At 39.8% G+C, this 26,797-nt stretch overlaps 1 protein-coding gene across 1 annotated transcript in view; it reads left to right on the plus strand.

Moving 5' to 3' along the window:
- Positions 1 to 8,716: 8,716 nt before the first annotated feature.
- The window catches only part of gabra6b (gamma-aminobutyric acid type A receptor subunit alpha6b), a 30,954-nt gene continuing 12,873 nt past the window's right edge, over positions 8,717 to 26,797 (plus strand). Inside the window, exons 1-8 of the mRNA XM_023281369.3 lie at positions 8,717 to 9,090; positions 9,243 to 9,367; positions 9,784 to 9,851; positions 10,799 to 11,019; positions 12,513 to 12,595; positions 12,902 to 13,045; positions 13,513 to 13,665; positions 18,325 to 18,614. Coding sequence (XP_023137137.2) covers positions 9,002 to 9,090; positions 9,243 to 9,367; positions 9,784 to 9,851; positions 10,799 to 11,019; positions 12,513 to 12,595; positions 12,902 to 13,045; positions 13,513 to 13,665; positions 18,325 to 18,614 — 1,173 coding nt within the window. The 5' untranslated portion in view covers positions 8,717 to 9,001. The remainder of the gene's footprint in view (positions 9,091 to 9,242; positions 9,368 to 9,783; positions 9,852 to 10,798; positions 11,020 to 12,512; positions 12,596 to 12,901; positions 13,046 to 13,512; positions 13,666 to 18,324; positions 18,615 to 26,797) is intronic.

The following is a 26,797-nucleotide window of genomic DNA, read 5'->3' on the forward strand; positions in this document are numbered from 1 at the left end:
TCTATGTCAAAAAGACACACTGGCTGTCAAATCACAAATTACCAAACAATGCAAGCCTCAACATTTAACATATATAACATTTATAGTATAATCAAACACAATTTGTCGGTCGTAGATGGAAATTGCACTCTGCCTTCTCCTGTAATTAAAACACCTCTCTGTATTTCTCTTTTATGTGTACTGCAATTACAGCATTGACACTGCTGATTAGAGCTCTTTAGCTTGGCAGGAGTGCTCTATTAGCAGCATTGGGAAGGCACACTGAAATTACAGCTTTCTAATTTTTGACAGGGTGAGTATTTGGGTCAGCAAAGTGCAAAAAAAAAATTTCAGAAACAAAGGATGACCAGCAAAATAGTAGGAAATGATTGAGGCTGTTTAATTTAACTTTCTGATTTATGCATCTACATGTTAATAGGAAACACACAACCAAATAGTTACTGTAGTGAAGTGGAACTATTCAGAAGTTTCAGCCCTTAAAAGCAACAATTCTCTATTACAAGGAAACATCTTGTCAGAGACTTTTTCTTGCAGTGGGTAAAATATTATTTTCACATAAATGCAGCAGATTACAAAGTACTATATGTGTCTGTGAAATGAAATAAAAGAATGAAATAGCACAGAGTGGATGTGTAGTATTCAGCTAAACTTTGAGTATCTCAGAAATGTACTTAGAGGTTTGTATCTCGGTTCTATCTTGGCGTACTGGAATTGTGTTGCTAAACACATACATCTAATGGCATAGTGCAACAAACAGTGGAACAGACAAATAAATAAGGTCGTATGCAAGTGGATAGTTTACTCTAAACCACTTCATCTTGATGGGAGACAAAAGGTGCACAGGAAAACAGAGTGAAAAGCTGCAGCAAACACCAAAGTCAGTCTGTAAACTATAGGGTAATAAATTTTACATCGTAGGCTACATTTTGTGCTGTTTAATTTTCTATTTCAGATATTATCCTGACAACTTGTTTGAGGCAGTTGCTACTGAGAAATGTTATATTTAGTCAATGAGCACCAAAAATAAAAGTTGAAGTAAACTGTAATTTTCCTCAAAAGCCCCTGAAAACATGGTTTCAAATCTTCAAACTGATCCTGTATTATATTAAAATAAACAACATATGACATTGTTTTTTGTCTTCCTCTCCATCTTCTTTTTTCAATCTTCCCTTTCTTTGTCTTCTTCTTCTTATTATTACTATAATTTTTGTTTTGTATTCTGTTGGCGGTGCTGGCAAGGGAACCAAGTAACTCTAAAACTGGGAAAGGAAAATTGTACTTTTTCTCTAAAGCCCCTGAAAACTTGGTTTCAAACTTCAAAGAGAGCCTGTGTAATGTTAAAATAAGCAACATATAACTGACTTTTTTGTGTTCTTTGTCTTCTTCGCCTTCTTATTATTATAATGTTTGTTTTGTCTTCCTTTGATGGTGCTGGCAACTGAACCAAATAATTACAAAGCTGGCCCTAGATTTTGATGAATGACTATAAATAAGTTATCACATTTTTGCTAACAGGGTTCCAATCACAGGGAAACACACATAAAATACCAATTAGAAATATCTTGTGTAAAATGACAAAAAATCTACTAGTATTTGTGTTTATGCAGGATCACAGCACTCAACAAGAAAATCTGACAAAGAACATTTGCTTTTGGGGTTAAGTAAATGTATTTACTTACATTCAACCACCACAGTGCTTTGGTTTCATCTCTAACACACAGCAAATCTCATATTTGCTGTAAAAAGACAGTTCCTTTCAATGCTAGGCAGATGTTTAAAAAAAAAAGGTTTGATATTCATGATTTCCCATCAGCGATGAATCAGAAACACACTCATCAATCTTGGACTGAATAATCAAGATACTAATACAAGGCTTTCCCTCCCTGCACTTTCAGCACCAATTATGTTCATGAATTTTTCACAGTAGATCAATGTGCTGTCTACAGCGGTTGCACTCCATCCATTACTGCGAGCAAAACTGTCTGTCAACACTGCTCTAAAATTCCCTTGGATGCATCCTGGACTGGAGGATTTGCCTCTGAAGCCCTGGCACAACTGCAGGTCCTCTACCAACCAGGAACCTCCACCTGTCCCAAGCAAAATGTCATGATGGTGGTTTTGACCCCTGAAGTGTAGATAAGCAGGACAAACGAAGTCCATCAGCCAACCTTTACGCCTCATTACCTTCCCTCTACCAAAGGAGGCGCCACCTGCTACCTCTTCAAGGTTGCGGCGTCCTTTTCCTGCCTATAGCTAGCACCAAAACGGGGAAAAGCTTGGCCGATTCTAACCTCCATATTCTCTTTTTTTAATCTCTTCATCTCTCTTTCAGTCGTCGCTCTGCCCCTGACAGACGTTGGCCATCGCTGCCAGAACTGCTGACAGGAGTCCGGGGTGAGTGTCAGCTTTAGCCACAGTTGCCTGGGTGGAAAGACAGAGGGAGTGATGGAAGGAGGGGAGAGGATAGGAGGATTATTTCAGGGCTTCTGCCAAAAGCCACTCTTTTGGTGTCTTGGCGACAGAAGTGGTGAGTTAGAGTGTGACACAGGATGATAACACAGTGGTTGGCCTTTCCGTCGTGCCACCTGCAGATCGGAAAGATCAAGAGCTATTGTAACACAGCCACGCTTACGCTTGATGCCATTCAATGCGAGTTGGGAAATCAGCTATGTGAATAAGGGAGATCAAGTCTTGTATAATGGATGCAAAGTGAGCAGCACAAAACTAAACCTATTGTCAACTTTTTCCAGGTCATCTTTTAAAAAACACTCTATTAAAGTTATTTTTCTCTTCAAGAATCAACTCAACAAACAGTCCAGTGGTGCATTACCAAAAGATTATCAATGTGCAATGAAAATTCATTGAGACATTTGGTTGATCTCGGTGTATTTTCAGAGTCCTTGACAGACAACCAGCTTCACCCGGTCAAGTTTAATCAGATCAACTCAGTTTGAAAACACAGTTCTGCAGAGTTAGCCAAGTACCACCTCTGCAGGCTCGCTGACTTTAACTTGACATTGATTTTTTTTTTTTTTTTTTTTTTTTTGCAGAAGTGGTAACCATAGAAACTGAATACTAACTCTCTATTCTTACATCTGCTGAAGGAGGAATTTCATATTCACAGCAGTGTTCGAGAATAGCGGCACAAATTTAGGACCTGCTAAAAAATTTGTGTAATTGAAACCAGAATAAACGGAACAAAAAGTTGCCGTTTGTGTGTCTGAGTGGACGTCTGTTATTGTCATCAGCTTTGTGGTTGAGTTTCAGACTTGAGGAGTAGTTGTGAAGTGGTCATTGTGGTCATTCCAGTGGGCTCTGTTTGGTAAACACCACTAACCATAGTGAGAAATGAAATACAACTTTAGAGCTTTTCCATTTTGACATAATTTCGTCGACATGTGACTTCAGCAGCGATAAAGGGAAATGTTTTGGTGGCAGTGAAGCACTTATTAATGAATTTCTTTGTTTTGGTGTGTTTTGAGAGCTGTGTTTCAGAAAATGAGAAAAAGTAAATAAGCTTTTTCATCCCTCACTGAAATGGAAGCAGAATAAAATATACATTTTTACATACAAACCATTATAGCCACCATATATACAATATTAACTTCCTATAAATGCACATGGAACACATTTATCTGCACTACATGCCTTATCTATAACAGTAGACAGAATGTGATTATACCGAGTCTTAATCCTGAAGTACTTCATCATTGTTCATTTCAGCTTCTGTTCTGCCTTCTTTGTATTTCACTGGGGGCTGCTGGCAGAGTTTAGTGCTGCTAAAGTTTTTCTGCATTTAAAAAAAATAAAGTCTGCAGTTCACATGGTAGGTGTAAGAAAATAGAGCTTTCTTAAGAGTTAGAAACCAGACTTTTCTTAATAACTTCTGTTACACATACACACACACGGAACCTCATAGAGAAGTGCATATATAATACACATAGGGAAATAAGCGTGTGCATGTACAGTACACACACACACACACACACACACACACACACACACACACACACACACACACACACACACACATATATATGGTGTCTCTACTCTTCTTTATTTTTTATAGTTGCCAATTCTGTCCACCTGTTTTTCCTATCATGTTGATGTATGTGAATCAAAGTAATGCATTTAAATATTAATGATAAATATGTATGTAAGCATGCAAACATATATATACACGTATATATGTTTGCATGTACAACAGTTTATTGAACTGACTTTCTCTGCTATTTTACTACTTTCATTTCCTCTCTCTACAGCAGGCATTTGGCAGCTGTCCAGCGCAGTTCATTGTGAAGCTTTTGGCTGTAGTCAGGCGAGAGGTCAACTGAGGCAGTGAGGACAACTGTTTTCTCCAAATCAACATTTTATCTTACTATGATATGGTTTGGTTTCCATGGAAACTGCAGTGGATTCTTTATTTTTTTTTCCCGAACGGCGAATCCACTGGAGGTGGTGCAGCATATCATGTCTAAGGAGTGGATTTATAAAAAACGGCAGTTTGTGTACGTTGTTGTGAATGTGCAAGCACAGGGACTGAGAGCGAGAGCGAGGAAAAAACAGATATGACCGGGCTGAGTCGCAAACTTTTCAAACAACTAAGTTTTATGTAGGTCTTATGCAATGACATTACTGATGCAGGAGCAAATACAAACTCTACCCCCTCCCTTAATCCCTGCGTATCACTAAGACAACCAACATATGTCCTCTAACCAATGAATTTTCAATGATTAGTTTGATTTTTCAGCCCTAACACCAGACATCTGAACCCCTAGATAGCATCCCTAAATTCAAGTCTTAACTCCAGATCTTTTCACCACCACACACTGAATGAAACTTAACTCACACCAACTCCATTCTAAGTTAACCACAAATCTATGCTGTGAACTGTGCTCAAGTTACTTTTAGAAGCAGTGACCAGAAATTCCTCACCTTTCTACTGCCGCGAACACATTTAGTACTTAATAGTCTCGAAACGCACTCACATTTCACCACACATGCTGAGAGTCTTCTACTGTAAGTGGTTACCATAGATACCACATGGTGAGGCTCATGAAGTACAGTGGGTCCATCTCACGTGGGAGAAATCATGTATTTATAGAAGCACTGTGGTGTGGCCAGAAATGAGTTTAGACAATGCACTTTTCTGAGCGATAACAAGTGATGAAGTGGGGTAGCACACGTAAGAGGGACTGTGAGGTTCGCTGTACAAGTGTGTCAGCACTGACTTTGGGTTGTCATTGTATGTAGCGGGATGCTTTAGTGGAACAAAAATAAGTTGGATTTCAGATCTGTCTGTGGTGCTGAACAACAGCTGCATAATAGAGCAATAAGAATATTCTAGTCTTGAGCAAAAGTGTTCTGTTTTTCTTTTTTTCTTATCTATATTCTGTGTCTGTGGCATTTTTGTTCTTGTCCTCCCAACATGTTTTATGTATTTTGGTGTCAGTGTTTTTACAAAGAACATTTTAAATCGCTAACACTAAGCGTGCAGCTTAGAAAGAAAAAATCCCACTCTGCTTCTGCCATCTGAGAGCTCCTCTTCCCTCAAAAGGTCAGCGAGTTTCGTGAAAAGTTTCTTTACAATATTCTGCTTAGCTCTGCACCGAGCTCCTCGAGAAGGCTGCTATATGTGTTATGGGGAATCAAATGCAGAGCGCATATCATGACATGTTTAATTAAATCCTGTTTTGTTGAATAATGAACTAATTAACAAACTCCTACTGAAGGCTTTTTTCCCTCCTTCATCTAAACACGTTGGATTTCGAAGTATGTCGCCTTATCTTTCCAAAGTAATTGTACTTCCTAAATTGACATAATTGAATTGCTACCCACCCTGGCATATGAGGTGTATTGTTCTCATGGAATGAGGCATACCTAATTGAAATCCATCATAATCACTGTGCCTTTTTCATCTCAATTCAGAACTTAAGTCTAATGAATGGTTCAGTGATTATATGTTGTGGAAATATTGTCCATTATGCATAATGACCTCCCATTATTAGAAATTGTTCACTTGACATGGGCTTTAAAACCTAATGACCAATTACAAAGTATAGAAAGATATGAACTGATCCGGACAGAGCTGAGATTGAAATTTTAGAACATGTTAGCTCTGGTAGGCTAATCAATAAGACTAGTGGAAGGTTTTTTTTTCTTTTTTACCAGAGCTGACTGTTATCTGTATCGACTTTAAGCCTGTAGGATTAATATCTGTTTTACATAACCATCGACATTTACATGGCTCCTAATTTAGCCAGTCAAACCATCTGTTCCTCTGCTCCTTGCATCGCTGATGGTGGATGTTTGGCTGGGTGACTGACAGAGTACGCCTCTAGATGTAGCATCCAGGCAGGCAGTGATCCAGTCAGGGAGACCGGCATTGCATTTTAATAGCCGTACAGAAGTCAGTCAGTTAGTCATTCAGCCATTTAGACGATGCCTCTAACTAGTCAGCGGACCATTCTCTCTATCAGCCATGTCAAACACTTAATCAAACAGCAACCTTGTGTGGAAACTAACTACTATAATGACAAGAAAATGGATAAAGAAGACACGTATCGAATCCTGATTTACCCCATGGCAAGCATCTCTAATCTTAAATGGTATTACGCAGCATTTTTTGTGCTAATCTTGCCTGAATTCTTGTAATGAGTGACGTGACTAAAAGGCAGATTATTAGTATCCGTGTGGGTGTGTCCATTGCTATTTCAATCTACCAGCAACAGGGATGGATTAAAGTGTAATGGCTCTTGTCTGTATCATGTGTGTGCGCATGTATTCTATACATGTGTGTCTCCGCTTGCCCGCAACGTCAGAAGCCATTACAAAGCATGCAAAGTGGGTTCACATGAGCGAGGAATAAGTTCACTTTTTGTCCTGGCTCGTCTTCAACCTCAGCCGGTGCCAACAAAGTGAATCAGGTCAGAAGCCTTTCATGGTCAGCGTGCTGTGGTTGGTCGGATGAGTTGACCTCATGGTTGATAAGATCAAGTAGATCAAGGCATTAGGGTCAGATGACATCGTCCACCAGCAAGCCCCACAGAGAAGCTGAATTTGCAACTACAAATGCGTCTAATGCAGTAATACCTCGGTGAATATTACCACCGCTGCTGCTTTCTACTTTTCTTGCTGCTGCTATTGTGTCTGCCGCTTGCAGAAATCCTGCTGCTTTTACCACGATGTTGTTATTGTATAAATTAATGTTGGACCTGCCACTTCTACTCCTACAACTGCCACTACTGCTACATTCTACTACAGTTCTTGGATGGTGGGTTGGAGACGCTATGGAAAAAAGTATCAGAAGATATTTGATCTTGAGTGTGCCCAACTAAGTTACAGTCATATTTTATGCCCTGTTCAACATGCTATACCACCCAGCTCCTTTATAATGTTGCACTCTAGGAGGGTTTTCTGAAGAATTGGATACGTCTGCGTTTGTAGATCATGTGGAAAGACTGTCATGCATGCAAACTTAAAGTCTTTCTGAAATGTACAAGTTTGACTGCTGCTAAATCTAGCACAGTTTTTAGAGGAATCGTTCCATTTATCAGACACAGTGCAGCAATATCTATTAACTTTGGATGCTCTTAGTCTGAAAGTGATTCCATTGTTGTTTGCATATGATTTAACTCATATTTTGAGATCATTATATAACTTGTGTTTTGAATACAAAGAGACTATAGTTGAAGGATTATGTTGCGTAATCAGTCTTCATATTTTAATGCTGTCAGAAGAACATCCTATATTTTTTCTCCCCCGTGTGAATTATTGATAGCATGACTATGATAGCACTTATAATGAAAAAGTAATGCTGCGCTGAAAGGAAATATTCTAGCTCAATTGATCACTGAAGACGTAACAGCACAGACACCCGCTGACGTTGGTTAGACAGCACTGCATCTTTTTTGTGCTACAGGAATTCTTCTGTTTTTTTTGTTTTTTTTTTCTTTTTCTCTCCCCCCCTCAAGGTTCAACTTGTTTAGTGCAAGAGTTATAATTAGCATTTTTTCCACTGTAGTGGTAGTATAGTAGCTGTCCCTCCCACACACAGTGTTTGCTTTAAGTTCTATTTGCTCACCAACCTTTAGATTGAATGATCACCGAGCGGATCAGTAGATGAAAAAAAAACCCCCACAAAATGTCAAATATTCCACTTTTGGCCCGTGAGGTTTTGTTCTTTTTCCTCCTGTGCCATGAGTCGGTGGCTGTGTGGACTACTAGGTGATGCACTGAAAGCTCATCTTTACTGAGCACCAGTGTACATGATGCAATTTCTTGAATTGTGTCTTTTTTTTTTTTTTTTTTGGAAACAAAAAAAACTCATGTCAGCTCTGTAGGAATACTCTGACAGTTTGGTATTTCCCCCCTTGTTCTTGGTCTATGGAGTTTGAAGGTGCAGTAAATGTACCTACCACCCACTCCACTCAACCACCCAACCACTATATGAATCATGCTTTAACTCTAGTAGCAATTTTCAGTTTTTTGCATGGCCAAGCCCTGTGATTTCAGGCGCACACACACGCAGGCACACTGGAAACAAAGGCTTGGATGCGGTAACAAAATATTATTTAAAATTACACAGCTTTCAAAATAGCCCTGGTTACAGCGTCCATTGATATAATAGTGCTGTATTTGTGCAAGCTCTCTTCTTTACTTCTCCCTCCTCTCTCTTTTTTCTCTCTCCATCGCTCTTTTCTTAATCCAAACGGCACAGTAGCCGTCATTATTCCAATCAAACATTCTCTAAATAGTCCCTGTTGCACTTGAGACCGTAAAAAAATGCTTTGTTCAGTTAATGTTAAAGTCCCCCCCGTCCCTCCTCTTCACTCTCTTAAAAACTCTTTAGGTTTTTCCAGCTGAGCGATTCAGGCTGAGGCGGGCGCAACCGCACTAGAGGGGGAAGTCAAGTCGTGCTGGACTGGCGCGATATCCTCGCACGGTTTACAACTAAAGGAAGATCTGACCCGCATTTAATCATGCTTTAAAATGACGGAATATGCTGATTTTAAAAGTTGACCTGGGATTTCTAGTTGTCGGCTGTTTGCGAGGCATGGCTTTCCTTTTAACTTGCTTATTTCTGTCTTGGTGAGTATGGCAACTCTTTTCTCTGCATGTTCTCGGACTTTTACGCACGGCAGCCACAGACTGTGGATGGATGGGCATTATGGAAACTCTGTATTTTTAGCTGCTTTTCTTCTCTGTTGCAATGAGCTTTCATTAGTGTTCATGTACTTTAGTTACAGTGCGAACAGTGTTTGGGGGAATCAGCACAGTGAGACCAGTATCTATTTGGACAACATCACGCGTATATTGGATAGATTACTGGATGGCTATGACAACAGGCTGCGACCTGGATTTGGAGGTATGCTAATGATCGTGTCATTTTGCATTTTTGCATAATATTGCCACATACTTATTGGGTCCATATTCCTGTTTCTAGAGGATAAAGTTTTACTGGAGTAGTTGTTTGTGCCTCATTATCATTTAGTCTCTGTGCTGCAATAGTTAATGCAGCTTCTTTTCTTTAACATTATGACAAAATTACCAACTAACAATTAAAAACTGAGTTTTAAAATAAACTTTGAATGATATATATACTGCTTTTTGTACTTGATTAAATTTTTAGCTGCTATTTTATTCTGTAAATGAGCTATAAGTTACATATTGCTTTATTTTTTTAAAAACTTCTTATAATACGAAGGTGTTAAAATGACAATTAAATTGTCTGATCCAAAGTTTTCGTCAGTATCAAAGCGACTACTTATCACTCTGCTGTAGGTCCAGTTACAGAGGTCAAAACAGACATCTTCGTCACCAGCTTTGGACCTGTTTCAGATGTCGAGATGGTATGTAATCCACTTTGGCTGCTGAAATACTGATGCAGGATACAAGCGAGTTCACTGGCTGTCATTCACATGATTTTGTTTCATTACTTGTTAACAAAGTAAATGTATGGAAACGAGACAAACTGTACAATTTTCACAGCAACTCTGTGCATACAGCCTCAACTCATGGCTCTCCCAGCCTTCATTATTCCAGCATTTGGGCAGGATGTCATTAGTGCAGCTTAGGATTTTAATCTGGTTGACAATCCCCCCGCCAGAGAGGGAGAGAGCGATGTGGCTGATGTTGGGATGGGATAGGCTGGCTACTCTGCCATGGGATAGGCTGAATGATGTATGTCTGTTGTACTCTACACTGTTTGGCTTTAGGCTTTAGATAGTGTTTCACAGCCTCTAGAGCCTACTTGAACTGCCATGTGATATGCTTGTGGCAGCTCAGTGGAGAGGCATGCAAACAGCTCTTTATGGAGGCAAGGTCACCATTTGATCTCAAAGCAGGATGGATTTGTATCGCTGACTCTACACATGAAATAATGTGTTACAAAATACAGTGTTTATCATAAATAAATGAATTTACCTAATTTTCAAACCTGGCAGTCTGTAAAAATATAATAACAGATAAGGCACACAAAGAAAAAGATATATTATGCCTCGGGGCTATTTATAGACAATCTAACTTTTTTATTTTATTGGTACTGGCAGCAGCAGTAGAAAGATCCAGAAAGAGAAAGAAAAAAATGAAAAAAAAATCCACCTCATCACATTGCCAATACTCTAGCCAGCAGATTCCTTCGAAACCATGGCTCACAAACCCATCTGCCATTCTCTCTGGGGTAGTAGATAAAAACGGCAGGAGATAGTAGATGCTGGAGCAGAAGCAGCACCAGCAGTAGGACTGGTGACAGTAGTAGTAAATAAATCCTTAACCCACACTCTAACCCCCTCTCCAGGAATACACCATGGACGTGTTCTTTCGTCAGACATGGATTGACGAAAGGCTAAAATTCGAGGGCCCCATTGAGATCCTGCGGCTCAACAACCTGATGGTCAGCAAGATCTGGACACCAGACACCTTTTTCCGGAATGGCAAGAGGTCGATCTCTCACAACATGACCACCCCCAACAAGCTGTTCCGCATCATGCAGAACGGAACTATCCTCTACACCATGAGGTAACAGTGCTGGACAGTGAGATTCAAGCCTAGCCAAGACCGGAATAGAGCACAGACCTGGAAGGCAAATCAAATAAACAGGCATCCAAGAATATGCACAGACATGAAAAGAAATGAAGGGTGCCATTCCAAAAAAACAAGATATGTGCCATCTGATACTGAAAACAGGCCTTGAAAGCAATTCAAACAAACATGACTCCAGCTTTGTTCCAAAAGGAGATATGTTCAATGAAAAAAAAAGCCCCTGAGTCAGTGATGGCACAAAGACAGATTTTTAAAAGATTATCTATGTGGATCAACTTTACTTGTAAAGACTGAGATTGAGTTGTTTAATCCATTTAAACAACTTTATTATAGTACAAAGTCATAACTTTTCATATCTGAGGAATCAGGTTCGGGCAGGAACTGGCAGCAGACAAGATGGCGGACATCAACCAATAAGATCATGTGACCTCATGTGTGGATGCTGTATGAGTCTGAGGCTTTAGTGATTCCAGTGAGATGATACTTGGTAGTGAAATATGAGCTGTTTGCAGGAAATCACTGAGATAAAAGGACTAAAGCACTAGAATTCTGAATGAAAAACAAGGAGATTCCCTGAATGTTGTTTAATGAAAACTGAAGAATCCCCTTGTTTAGCTGTTTGGTATAAAATTGGTGGAAAATTGCAGTTCACAATGGGATAGCTGTTTAGAAACAAGCATCACGGCAAATGTAGCATGCTAATTAGAACGTTGTGCATAAGACTGTATCGGCAATGCTAGTGTTAACTAAAATTATTCGTACCTAAACTTTTGTGAGACACTTTGGCTGACAGGGAAAAAATGTTTTGCATGAGTGTTAAATCATTAAATCATTTGTGATAAATTACCCTCTTCCTTCTTTGTGCCTGAGAAGTTTCCTCAAAGTTCTGACCTACTTAGTAGCAGCAAACGCTTGTATTCGCTTTCAGTCTGGTAAACAAGACTGAAAGTTATCGCATTAACAATAAATCAAAGTAATACATCTACACCAATCAAAAGAATCCAGAAGACTGAGATTTAACTTAGATTTAAATAACTGCAAATTTATGTGAATCTGAATCGGAAATACCTCAAATGAATCTGCTCTGCAGCTGTAGATTTATGAGGAGACTGGCAGTCAGACTTGCATGATGAGCTCCATTCTAATGAAAGAAAAGTGGAGCATTTCACAAAAACGAGGTTAAGGGGGAAAAAAAAGCACTGTCAGTTCACATATTGGTGATTCATACATAGGACGACAATAAGAGCTTGAATAAAGTTAATTTCAAAAAGGTTTTGGGGTGAAAAACAACAGGTTCTACTTCAGCTATCAAGCCTGTTTATAATGCGGTATCTTGTATATATGTATTTATATGGAGATTTTTTTTAAGCTGATTGGATCCAGCTTAAAACTGCAGACATTACTTTGCTGGTATCAGTGGATCAAATCTAAATAAAACAACTGCTTTCAACTCTTCTCTATTCTGACAGATTAACTATAAATGCAGAATGCCCCATGCGTCTGATGAACTTCCCGATGGACGGCCACGCCTGCCCACTCAAGTTTGGGAGTTGTGAGTTTGTTTTTTGATAAGCCTCGCTGGTCTGACAGATGGTGTCACTCTCCAATGATCACTCTGTCAACGAATAACTCACTGACTGACAAGATGTCTTCAATCATTTCAATTTGAAACGCCAAATACAATACATTTGGGAACCCAAAATAAATATATGCTCCTCGTTAATTGCGTTGGATTGCTTGTGCGTACGCTCATTAATTTTTCTGGCTTTTATTGTTAGGGATGCAAACTGCAAAAAGGTTTAAAAGTGAGAAACAATGAAGTATGAGAAATATTTGTCTCTCTATCCATCCTGTTTAGATGCCTACCCCATCAGTGAGATTGTGTACACGTGGAAGAAAGGTCCTTTATCTTCTGTGGAAGTGCCGCAGGAATCATCCAGTTTGTTGCAGTACGACCTCATTGGTCAGACAGTATCAAGCGAGATGCTTAAATCCAATACAGGTGAGCAGAGATTTCTTCAAATATACTCAGACTTTTAATGAATTCAGTCCGGTGTGCACTTTCTGTTAAGATTAGAAGAATGGCGGTCCAGTGCTTCACAGCTTTGAGGTGATGTGTGACATGTTTTAATGAGGTTTTTCCGGCACAATAAACGAAAGCTTTTATTCTAAATCAAGGTATCTTTAAAAAGATACAGTTAAGTTGTGAAATAACTTGCACACACAAAATAAGATAAGTTTAAAATAAGTATTTGCTGTATTTAAAAGTGAGTATAGTTCCACGAACCAATGCAACACTCTTGTGCCTATGAATTTCTCCCCACCAACAAATGTTTTTGGTGTTTTTCTGTATCTGCCCATTGAAAACAGATGCAAATTAGCAGCTAGCTTACTCTGGTGAAGTTACTTTTACTTTTAATTGTGAGCTGTCCCTGCAAAAAATAAACTAACTAAACTTTACTTTCCCAGGAGAATACGTCATCATGACCGTCCACTTCCACCTCCAAAGGAAAATGGGCTTCTTTTTAATTCAGACTTATATTCCTTGTATTATGACGGTCATCCTGGCCCAAGTCTCTTTTTGGATTAATAAGGAATCGGTTCCAGCTCGGACTGTGTTTGGTAAGAATTCTTTCATTCCACTTTGCTTATATGCTGGATAAATTGCAACCTAACTTTCAAGCTTATTTTTATCGATGTAAACTGATGCAAATGGAAGAATGCTTCACAATGCTTTCCTACTTTTTGCTTTTCCTTCAACGTGATTCATGTTTAATCTGCTGGAAACTGTGAGAAAATGGTCATACAGGTCATTGAGGCTTTTTCTGTAATTTTGTATGATTGCCATTTGAAGAGGAAAAACTAAAGTCATGTCAAATCATTGAAACCGACAAGTCAAAATCTGTGGCCTGGTAGGATTCATCCATTATGGCGTTATGTATTTCGCTTTCTGTAAGAGTTTCTGCAACAAGTTTTCACAAAATGTTCATCTTTCAAACATGCACTTTAATTTCTTTAAGTATCTGAAACCCCGATGAAAATTGTCTGTATTTATTGACTCGCCACCCACTGCTTGACCCCAGTGTGAGTCTAACTCTGCAAAAACTTCCAGCAAGCATACTTCTCTCCGTTTGCTACACTGATTTTAAACTGTACAGAGTGGTCTTTAAAATACAACCTCCTGCATGGGAACAAAGACAGACACAGTCATCACAGTCTGTTTTAACCTTTCTTCATTATCTCTATTCCTCCTCCACTGTGGTTGAGCTGAATTAATTGGGAATAAATGTCCTTTTTGAAATTGGTCATGCAAGGGCCGAGAGGGGGAGGATGTTTACTTGGCCCTCATCCGAGCACTCACAGGTTCCGCTTGCTCACATTACATTACGCTACAGTTGCCACCAAGCTCTAGCCTCGGGAACAGAGAGGGCGAGAGACGCTGAACAAAGATGGAGATAGACAGAGAGGAATGACAGAGACAAAGAGACTTAACAGAGAGAGAGGAAGAAAAAAATGGGGGAAAATGTGTGAAAGTGCATAAACATTGCTATCACTTTTAATTTAATTCCCCCCCATCGTGCTAAAATTCAACAAGCTGCAGCTGAGTGAAGTGACCCTGCTGGCTCCTGGTAAATTATGGTTCTGTTGTGTCTTTGGAAGGGAGTCGGTGCTCCAACAAGCCTTTTTCTTCAGAGAATAGGTCCCAATCATTAGAGGTAGCGTGGAAGTAGAGGCCCCCATGAAGGAGGAACATCTGTGGCAACTCGTTAACCTTGCTCATCCAGCTGTTTTCATTTCACTCAATATTGAAGATACTGTGCACAAAAAAGCACATTTTCTAGGTATTTTGAAAGAAATTCTATACCAAAAAATCGAATTCCATATGTGGTATTTTTTCAAAATGCGCAACAGTGCCTTGCATGTGAGCTCCTTAAGTTCCCAGGGTTGTACAGCATGTCGCAGTTTTCTTGCAGGCTGCGTGATCCTGTCTCCCAGGATTTCTCTATACCTTGCTGCATTCATTCTGCCCTCTACCTTTACAAGCCTTCCAAGGCCTGCTGCTGAGAAACAACCCCACATCATGATGCTGCCACCACCGTGCTTCACATCATGATGCTGCCACCACCGTGCTTCACATCATGATGCTGCCACCACCGTGCTTCACATCATGATGCTGCCACCACCGTGCTTCACATCATGATGCTGCCACCACCGTGCTTCACATCATGATGCTGCCACCACCATGCTTCACATCATGATGCTGCCACCACCATGCTACACAGTGGGAATGGTGTGTTTGCAATGATGTACAGTCTTCGGTCCACACATAGCGTCTAGTCTGACAGTCAAAGAGCTAAATTGTGGCTTCATCAGACCTTTCAAAACCTTCTTCCAGTTACCTTTAGAGTTTCCCATCAAACTATAGTCAAGATTTAACATAAGATTTTTTCCAAGCAAGCAGTTAAAACATCATTGCCTGAGTCAGTTGTGTAGGTTAATATTGCGAAGAAGAGAAGAGAGAAGAGGAAGGAGAAGAAAAAGGAGAAGAAGAAGACGACGGCGACGAAGAAGATGATAAATTAGTTCATGGATGCTCTCTACCCTGACAGTACATCAAGCCATAGCATGTTGTGTGCTGGATTGTCAACAACCTCTCTAAAAGCTGAAAGTCCCTTGAGCACAAGTCTTACAGACTTAATTGAGTGTGGCCTAATTTGTACCTTGCTTTTTTCCCATAAAAGCACATAAATGCCCCAAGCACTTCATTTCTATCCTGTCTTTATACTTCATCCCCCTCCCTCCTACACTCATTTCTTTCTTTCTTTTTTCCTGCCTCGCCTCCCTCTTACCCTGACAGGCTTTCTTCCCATGTTCCTCCTCCCCTTTGCAATCATTTAGCTTGAGATTGAGACAGTCGGCGTTGGTTGACTGTCGGAGGAGGTTGTATTTGGAAGTTGTTAGCTTTCGCCGCTGCAGTGCTGTGCGGAAGACACTTTCTGAGACATTATTGGGTGCATTAAATCCCCCATAAGTTTCCTACACAGCTAATGAAATGTGCACAACTACAGCGCACGTTCAGTAAAAGCATGGATGGCAGTGTTCAATGGCCCCTTTTCCCTGCTTGCTTTAGCTTGATGAAAGTGAATTAGATATGTACTTTGTTAATGGGCCATTAAAAGAGATGTTCATTGTCAGCATCTTTATCTGACTTAAAAAGGTTGGAATCTGGGTAAGACAGAGGAAAAACCCTTTTCTATCATTTGAGAGGCATTTTTCTAGATGCAATATTACAGTTTATATTTATCTACTTATTTTTAGGGGATATATTTTAAAAGTTGGGAACCAAAAGTGTTTCCAAAATGCACCTTCTGTGATGCATTTGAATGGTCTAAACTTTCTCTAAACTAGATCTAAGAGAATCTATGAATGGCCTGAAATTTATGTAGTGGTTTTGTAAGTTTGAGGCAGTACTCAGGAATCTATAGGAATATGAAAAGTTTAGAGGAACTTTTAAACGATGTGCAGTCACCAGCCCATTTATACATCCATTCACGTTTCATCTTCATCCTTCCACGCATCTGTTCTCCCGTCTGTTTATCCTTCTATCATCTCGCTCATGGCTACCGTTATGAGATTGCCATTAACAGACAAACAAATATTAGCAAACATTTAGTGGCTCATGCCTGGTCATCAAAGTGGATAGCTTTCTCCAGAATGTTAACAGATATTTGGTCTCTTTTACTGGTGTGCCAGTGCGGGGGCACGGGTTAGTCTGCTTAGGGACAGATTAGCATTCCCTCAAGTGACTTTTTGGCAAACCTTACTGAGCTGAAATGCCACATGGACTGATATTCTAGTTATATGCCATGAAACAGAGCTGCTGCCACGCCTTATGGATATTCTGTGGGAACATCAATTGTGTATATAGTACAAAATATGGGTATATTTCATTATTTTGTGACATGCAACTACATTTAGTAATTACCATGTTATAGTAGTCTGTGCATAATGTTTCACAAAAAGCACAGTCTTTTTTTTCTATTTGAAATTACACATTTTTTAGAAAAAAAACAAGAATATTTGGACTTTCTCTCATACCATCATAATTAAGAAGAGATTAGCCTGACTTCAATTTCATTTTCAATTTTTGTTGTGTGTTCAATCATTATTCAATATTTTCTGAAAATATTAATGTGCTTGTTTAATTTTGGTAGCAACTTCGTTGTGCATTCAATAGTATTTCAGCGACAGACTAGATGTGAAAACTCAAACATAACCCGTCCTAGAAGAGACTGTGATTGGCAACAACAGTAAGCAAAATTTTGGATACAAATATTGTGTGCCTTTTTCTTCAGAGAATCTAACTGTGTCCTCAATAAACTGGAAAATAAACCATCACTTTGCTTAAAAAAAAAAAAAAAAAAAGAAAGAAATTGGATCACTTTAAGGCAGGTGTACATATTCATGGTCACTATAGTACATACTAAGACATGACTAACTTTGTGTCATCTCTTAGTCTGTAGATTCTGAAGATACTGTAAGTGCTTCAACCGTAAACAAAATCCACAAAAATGCCTTTGTTTGTTTCCTAAGTTATACGGCGGCTAAACATTGCATTTGGTTGTGTGCGTTCTTGAGTCTGGGGTTTTTGTGTGTCCAAATCACAGCTGATTGCAATGGTCTCCTATAATCAAGACTCTATATTGTTACTCATTGGCAAACATTCCCAGGCACTGAGTCACCGGATGTTTTTTCAGAAACAAACTGTAACCAGACATTAAACCCCACATACACACACTTTCTCATCATTCTTCAGCTTACTTCACAGCTACCTTCGCACTTCCTTAATTGTAAACAATCACTGTCCATCCATGCCCTATGTAAATACTTGTTATACTACTCATTCTTTGCAGGATTGTGTCACTTTTTACAATATCCTGACAAAAAAAAAAAAGACAGCAAGCAAGATTTCATTGTACGTTAGTCCTTGATTTCATTTAACAGATCAGCATTAAACATTTGGAGGAAAACACTTTCTGTAGGACAGTAAGATAAATTGATCAACTACGTTTTCATGTCTGTGCATTAAGTATGAATTCTGAGCCTGGAGCAGTTAACTTAAGCATCAGATGTGTAAGTCGGGCAAAACAGCTAACTAGATCCTGTCCAAAATGTTTTTAGAAAGTGTCATGCTTTCCTGTGAGATGAAAATATGTTTTAAATAAGACACAACCACGAATAAACACAGGTTCCTGACTTCTGTCTCCTCCCTCTGTACAGGTATCACTACCGTCTTGACCATGACAACGCTAAGCATCAGCGCCCGCCATTCCCTCCCCAAAGTCTCCTACGCCACAGCCATGGATTGGTTCATCGCTGTTTGCTTTGCCTTCGTCTTCTCCGCCCTGATTGAGTTTGCGGCTGTCAACTACTTCTCCACCCTGCAGGCCAACCGGGAGCTTCGGAAGGCGGCAGCCATGAAGGCGGCGGCTCAGGAGGCGGCGGCTGCAGCGGCAGCGGCAGCGGCAGCTCCAGCTGCAGCCACGGGGAACGACTCAGAGGTTTCCTCGGTGAGTCTGACACACTGGTTTGCACTTGAATATGTGTTCTGATTCAAGCATTAACATGTGTAAAGTCATTCTTAAAGGTAGTAAGGTGAAGATGACTGGCCTGCGGTTGCTGAAGCATAGACTCAGTTTTTTTCACTTTTGTGTTTGACTTTTGGGCTGATTATGTGCAATGTAATTTGTTTAAAGTTCAGAGAAAGTGGGAGTGACATGACTCTGAAATAGGGAAGCTCCTATCCAGCTGGGCACCTTTTCAAATACCCAAATTCTGTCAATATAGATAATCATTTCATTCATTCATTCATTCATTCATTCATTCATTCATTCGATCATTCGATCATTCATTCATTCAATCATTTGGTCGATGCGGATTCTAATTATCGGTGATCAAGTAAGACCGATAACCGATATCTGTACATTAAATCTAATGTTTTAACAGCATGATAGCAGAGAACCTGTCATTCATAACTAACGATTATTAAGGATGACTGTACCTGATTACTGAAAATAGAAATGGGAGTGATTCAATTACGACGCTCCCTTATTTATGGTGGATTGACTGAGATTGATCCGTTTATTTACTGCAGTTTCATTGGCTGTTCTTCTCTCCTTTCTTAATCTTTCACCTTTCTATCCCTTTTATTGCCCGCTAAGGTCCAGATCTTAAAGCATTATTCATTTTTATTTTCCTGACTCTGTTTCAGGGCAATTTGGGGCTGCCTTCTTACTTAGCTGTTAGCATAGCCTTAGCCGCTGTGAGAGAAGTTAATTCTCTGGTTTGTGGCTTGTTTTTCTTGTTCAGTTTTTGCAGTCTTTGCTTGAGAGACATTCCTGAGACCAAAGAGTGATGCCAGACCGAGAGGCACTTAAGTTATCAACAATCTGTCAATAAAAATAGTGATACCGATAACCAGAAAAATGCAAAATATCGGCCACGATAATTGGCCAAGCTGATAGTCCGTCTATCACTACTAAATAATGTACCAACATCCTTTTACGGCCTGGTTGGTAGTTAGGTGGGATTACTGGTGCTGTGTACAGACACAGACCTTGCAAACTGCTGAGCTGATACAATAAATGATGATCAGAGCCAATGCTACTCTCAGAGAACAAGGCATTGCCCTGCCTCATTATGTGGCTGTACATGTCTTCATCAAACTCCACCGGCGTGTGCTTCTGTCTTGTTTCTTCCAAGTCAGAACTGAGCTGCTAAACAATGTACCTCGTAGCTGTAGTTGAAAGTTTTGTCATTGCAATGTCAGTACTCACTGTCTGAGCTGTGCTTCTTTCTTGAACTTTGTCAGCCACGTTATAAGATGTTGTTTTTGTCTATTCCACGCTTCACAACAACTTACTTCAATGGAAAGGTCTCAACTGGAAGAGAAGAAAGAAAGAAAGAAAACACCACCTTCAGCAAAACACAGTGAGGGTCATGCAGAAAGTTGTGGGTCAGTAATTACAGTAGATTTAAACATTACTACTCGCATTTGTTAATCCGAGCAATTGAATGAGGCAGAGCAGTTTTTATGTGAAATAGCAACATCTGGCTAATACTAGGCTAAAATGTGAGCTAAAGTGTATTTATTTATTTTGGTCAAATAGCACTGTGAAACATCTTGTTGTGCTTGTTGCAAAAAGCTCCTGTTTGCAGGACGTGTGTCCTGCAAACATGCAAACATCCAGCATGTGTGTGTTTGACTTTTTTTCTTCCTTTTTTTTAAAAAATTAATCTTGGTTTCACCGAATTATGAGGGCAATTTTTAATGCAATCTGCACAAATCAGTCAGAAAAAGGATAGTATAGGTGGTGGTGCTGATACTGGACTCTATTCTGGATGCACTGGTTCTATTTCACACTCATTGTGCTTTTTATAGCTGTAGTATTTGTTAGTATCTCGCTAAGCTTGTGTCTATTTTTCATCCTGTCTGTCTTCTTCCAAATCCAGTCTCAGCTCTTTTTCTTCATATCAGTGTTTCATTTTCTTTATTTCTGGTTACTTTATTGGCATTAGCTGTCAGCACATGAAAAAAGTAATTATGATAAAAACAAGAGATAAGACAAAAGAAATGAAAAGAAAACATTAGAAAGGAAATTGCTACATGTCTTGTGTGCAGATATGCATACTTCCAGTCTGACTGCACAAATATATTAACATCAGAAACTCTACATGTCAGTTTTATACATATATGTATAGAATGTTCTATTATTATAGTATATCGTTAGGCAGATCTATTTTGACAGGCAGGTTATGTATTATCTGTCTGTTTTGTCTTTGGCAACATATAACAATCTGCACTGCTGGACTTAGAATAGAAGTCTTTGCTTTGTTTTACTTTAAATTGTCGATCAGGGTCATAAAACTCTTCTATTTAAATATATATATTTGGAAAGGGGCAGAATAAATATGTGGCATTGCTTAAGAAGGACTGGTTACAGATGCATTCCTCTGATGGTTTTGGTTCATTGTTTTTTACTCCCATCTTTGTTAAGATATTTCTCTCATTCACACTTTTTTAGGTCTAGAGATTCTGCCAGTTGAATTTTTCTTTCGGGGGTTATTAGTTGTTAGTCAGTTTTCTGTCTGTTTTCTTCTCTCCATCATGTACAGAGTTCTTCTTTAAGGTGTTTTTCGAGTACGTTGATGGATGAGACTGGTCTGTAGCTTTAAGGTCGACTGTTTGCTTCAGTCGTTGCGGTGAAGGACGTGACCTGCTCTTTCAGTGGGTCTACATCCATATACCAATGACGAATCAGAAAAGTGTTTTATGAAACTGTATCTCAAGCCTGTCTCCACAAAATGGTGTTTCTTTACAAGGAAACTGTAATCTCAATTGAGTTTTGGGGGAAAACCTATTTTTTGCCAGATTACATTTGTTTCTGACATATCACGTTTCAAATCAACATATCTTTGCTATTTATTTTATTGCTTTACTGTCGCTCCATTTCAGCCAGCCAGTCATATATTAGATGTGGTGGGACTCATCACCCTGCTAATCCAGAAAATGGAGGAAAGGCTTCAAACATCTAGTGAAAAGGTCATATTTCAGACCAAACTGTGATATTTTTCTAAACCTAAGTAATTTTTGTTGCTTATACTTAATCAAGCTTTAAATATGTACTTAGTGCTCGATAATGTTTTCAAAACCAAACCACATTGGGGCCTAAACCTAGCCAAGGAGTGAAGGCTGCTCTTCTGAGGAAGTCCTTTGCTAACTTATGTCTCCATCATCCCCTCCTACTTCTTTACATGGGATTTGTGGCTCTTCATAGCCTTTCCTATAAAATTAGAGTTGAGGAAATGCAAAAAAAAATCACCTTTCTTTCAAAATGTAAATGAGAATGCATTGTAGTTGTACAGGAATACAAGTTTGTGGAGACAGGGATGTGTGCTTTGCTAGTTTGCCTGACTGCCTGGTTCAGATGGTTTACATTCTGATTATATTGCTCATTGCTGAGAAAGCACTTCATGTGAAACACCTACTTATTCATACCAATCAGCTAATCACATTGTGCAAAGCATTCAATCCAGCAGATGCAAGACAGGAACTTCAGTTACTGCTCGCATGATACATTAGAATGATGACTGTAGTGTAGCGTGTGATGACTGTTGGTGCCAGATGGACTGGTTTCAGTATTATTGACATGGCAGATCTCCTGGGATTTTCACCCACAACAGTTTCTATAGTTTACAGACCAGTGCTACTTCTGAGGACCGAAATGCCTTGTTGATGGTCAAAGTCAGAGGGGAATGGCTGGACTGGTTGGACCTGAGAGAACAACCACAGAAGCTCTGATAAGCAGCCCTTATAGCTCTGATGAGCAGAAAAGCATCACAGAACACGTCAACAACACCAATCAGTTTCCACTCCTGTCAGCCAAGAACAGAAATCTGAAGCTGCCGTGGACAAAGGCTCACCAGAAATGGTCAGCTAAGGATTGGAAAAATATAGCCTATTGTGACGAACTCCGTGTCTGCTGAGGAACACTGCAGATGGTAGAGGTCAGAATTTGGCATCAGCAGCATGAGTCCATGGACCCAGCCTGCTTTGTGAGAACAATCCAGGCTGGTGGTGGCGTAACGATGAAGAGAATGTTTTCTTGGCACATTTTGGCCTCGTAATACCAATCAGAAATTGCTTACCCATTGGTATTAACCCATCTTGCAATGGCTACGTCCAGAATGATGATGCACCATGTCACGATGCAACATTTTGCTCTTGTTTCATGAACGTCACAAGGAGTTCAGTGAACAATAGTGGGGTCTCCTGTCACCAGATCTGAGTCGCCTTTGGGGTGTGGTAGAACGCAAAATTGGCAGCTTGAATGTGCAGCAAACAAATCTGCAGAAATTATACGATGCAGTCATGCCAACAAGGACTAGAATCTCAAAGAAATGTTTCCAACATCTCCTGCAATCCACGGAGAACTGAGGCTCCTTCGAAAGCAAAGGGATGCCCTAACCAGGTTCATCGTGAAGTGCTCAATGAGTGTATACGGTTTTGCAATATTTATTCTCCCTCTACTATTAATTTGCAGCATATACAATGCAAATACCTCACAGTACCATTTCTCTTTCATTCTCTGCCTCATCCCTTGAAAAAGCATACATTTTACAACTCATCTCTACTTCCATCCCTTCTTCCTTTCTCACCAGTCAAGCACACATGCAAAAATGCACCAACATTATCTGTTTTTCTGCTTTTTCTGTAGCCCCCTGCTCTGCTCCTAATGTGAACCCTCTATTCTCTCTTCACACACACTCCCTCTCCTCTGCACACACACTCACATACATCTCTTGACCATCTCTCTTTTGCCTCTCTCCCACTCTTTTTGCTTGAGTGTGCTGTCCACACTGAAACACTGCAATCTCCACTTTATTCACGGTTGTCCTCACAGAACACACATCCACATATAATCTGCGACACACACTCAAACACCCGCACAGACCCATACCATACACCCAAAGTGCATGCACGTAATCTGCAGCAAACTGTGCCCTCCTCATCCATACAATTCACTCATCACTCAATACAATGTCTTATCCGTCCATTTATCTCCAGCATATCATCCATCCATCCATCCCTCCCTCCCTCCCAGTCCTCTGTTCGTCCCTATAACTGTGTGATAAGCACCGAGAGTGACACGAGGAGACAGCCAGTGGCTCTGTGAACGATGTTGCTGCAGATTACGTAAGAGCCATAGATTAAGGGAATATCCAGCAGATCACTGCGGGCTCACAAGAAGGAGGGCAGCCACCACAATGAAGCAGAGTGGGGGCTGAGAAAGCCGGCCCAGTCCATTTTTATGGAGTAAGACTGAGAGATGGATGTGAGAGGCCAGTGTGGTTTGTTTTTGTGCGCGCTACAGAGAGTTACAGCGAGAGAAAGCAGGAGTGGGAGGGATGCATCATGGAAAATGACTGCTTTCACCAAATATGTAGGAGGGAAGACTCTTCATTACACAGAGAAAAAGAAAAAAAAACAATGGTGTATCACTGGGAATAGAAATAGCCATCCACCAGTCACGATTTAAATGACTATGACCTGTTATGACTGTCAAGCAAAGCCTTAACAGGAATGGAAACCTCACAACAACACAAGGTAAATGGCCCATTTAATGAATCAAGTATACAACTGTAAACATAAAGGACAATAGGGGTGTTTGTTGGTGTGAATAAAGGGTGCCGCATGCATTTTCAGTGATGTGTGTGAGTAGGTGGTGCAGTATGCGGTGCAGAGAATGAACAGAAAATAAAGCATTTGTATTAGGAAAGCAAAAAGGAAGAGAGAGAAATGGAAAGAAGTGAACTTTATTTATAGGCTTAGCCACAGGTGGCTGCAATCTGCAATCACAGGATTGGCGATGGGTGCTTGGTTGAAGAGACACACTGATGAAATCAGGACAGTTTTCAGGGCCATTTTTGATCTTCAAATTGTTTTGGTGTCCTGGCGTCCTGATAATTGGATGGAATGAATGTTTTCATGCTCTGGAAACAGTCCTGATAACAAAAGGACTGTCATGTATTGCACCGAAAGTTACCCTGTGGAGTTTCTCAGCATAATTTATTGTGTTTATGCATATGAACTGACAGATGTGTTGAATGTTTATATTGAATATATTTACATGAGCTGGCAGTCTTGCAAATCCCTGCCAATGCATTCACATATTTGGCACGTTATAACTACCCAGAGTAGATCAGTGAAATAACATGAAATGGGATCATAAAAACCCTCTTTCATCAAAGACATTAGTAAATCACAGCTTCATTTGAAATTACATTTGGTGTTTTTAGCATATATTATGGCTTTCTGCAATCTATAGAGAAGTCAGGTTAAATTTGCTTTATTCATACAGCTTAGCATTGCAAACCCTCCTCCTCCTGTGTGCACATGGCACTACTTGTGTAACCATTTAAGAAAGAAATACATATTTTCTACCTGTTCTCCAGGTGCAGTTTGCATCTCAAAAGCTTTTTTAGTCATCTAACAGATAGCTCCGCTCTGTTTGTAGTGACAAAGTCTTTGCGTTGGATCAGAACCAACATACAAATCCCACATTTGGTCTAAAACATCACCTTCATCCAAGGCATCTATGTCATCATTCAAAGAAGACACGTGTGATCTACTCTGACTTCTCTAAGGTTCCTGTGACGATCACTATGTTACTGAATCACTTAGTGTTCAAACAGGGCTGTGCTGTTACTCGGTCTTTTGAAATGCTTTATCGCTTTTCTTTATGATTCCTTCTGGAGCCAGCAAGCTCGTGGCAAGTAGTTCAAGTTGGAGAGTGAACTTGTACAACTACAGTCAAACGTGGTGAAAGTCATTAAAGTCTTTCAAGGTGTAGTGTTTGTGACAACCTACGATTCTGAAGATACTAAAAATGCAGAGTAACATTTGAATGATCTAAATGTGGAGAATTACATTATATTTGCTGCTGATGATCGTATCTTTTCACCTGTCAGCTTTATCTTTCAATGCTATAACTTATTCAACTTGCACTGAGTTGTCATAAGCTGCTATATTCAGTACACTCACTGCCTTGCTTCAAATATATCACTATACATAGAACATTTACATACATATAATATCTCCATCTCCTTCTAATAATCATCCACCAGCATACACCCACTCAACACCCACAGACCTGCACCTTTATGTACTTGCTGCCATGACATATTGGCAATGCACACTTAGTGTAACCTCAATCCATATACACACCTACACATGCACTGTCAAACATACATTACCCACAGTTATGCATAGCTCCCGCCCACCCCCACGCATGGTTACCCACACCCAAACAGCATCCGTGCACCCATCCATCAATGCCCATCCTCCCTGTGTCAAAGTGGGTCTGTTGATATGTAGAGCAGTGGATAAAGGGAAGAGGAGCAGATCCCTGTGGGATTTTACCAGGAAGAAGCCAAGCAAGCCTGTTGTCCTCATCAAAAACAAGCTTGTCATTCCGATCAGCTGCACATATATACAGGATGCTGTACAAAGGCGACGCATGCGATTTGTACTCAGAGCATGATCTCACCTAAAAGGGAACCATTATAGTGATAGGTAGCTGACATTTAAAGCTGCAGTCTGGTGTTGTGAAGCACACAGTACTTCACTCACAGATAGCAGCACACATTGTTATTCACCGATGAGTGAACTGTGATAAGTGGTTAGATCACCTGGACTCACTCCATCTCACAGTATTTCCCCAATGTCATCTTGCTATAGGGTTTTACAAATTTTGATATAATCCTTCTTCTTAATCCCTTCTTCTACCCCAAAAACATTTACCAGCCCTCATTACATTGTCCCCCATCTTACCCATTTACCCATTTGTAAATAGAAATTCTGATGCACAACACTCCATACATGAACGGTTAAAATACTAGATACCTTTACTGGATAGAGATATGTAACATAATATTCAACATTCCAGACATTATTTTAAATCTCAGAATAGTTGTGTTGGAGATTTTGTGACGTTTTGTGTAACTTAAGGTCCAATCTAGTCTTATTTTGACACTGGCCACCATGCAGTTTGGCAAGGGTTCCCCCATGCCAGAGGATTGTAACAGTTTAATAGTTTCTTAACCTGTGGAGGGGCAAGTAATCCTGTAGCCTCACAAATCCAGCCTAAATCTCTAAAGTTCAGTTTTTGTTCCAAGACTGTCTGGAATTAAA

Source organism: Amphiprion ocellaris, chromosome 14, assembly GCF_022539595.1.
Source record: "Amphiprion ocellaris isolate individual 3 ecotype Okinawa chromosome 14, ASM2253959v1, whole genome shotgun sequence".
In the NCBI taxonomy this organism is placed as follows: Eukaryota; Metazoa; Chordata; class Actinopteri; family Pomacentridae; genus Amphiprion; species Amphiprion ocellaris.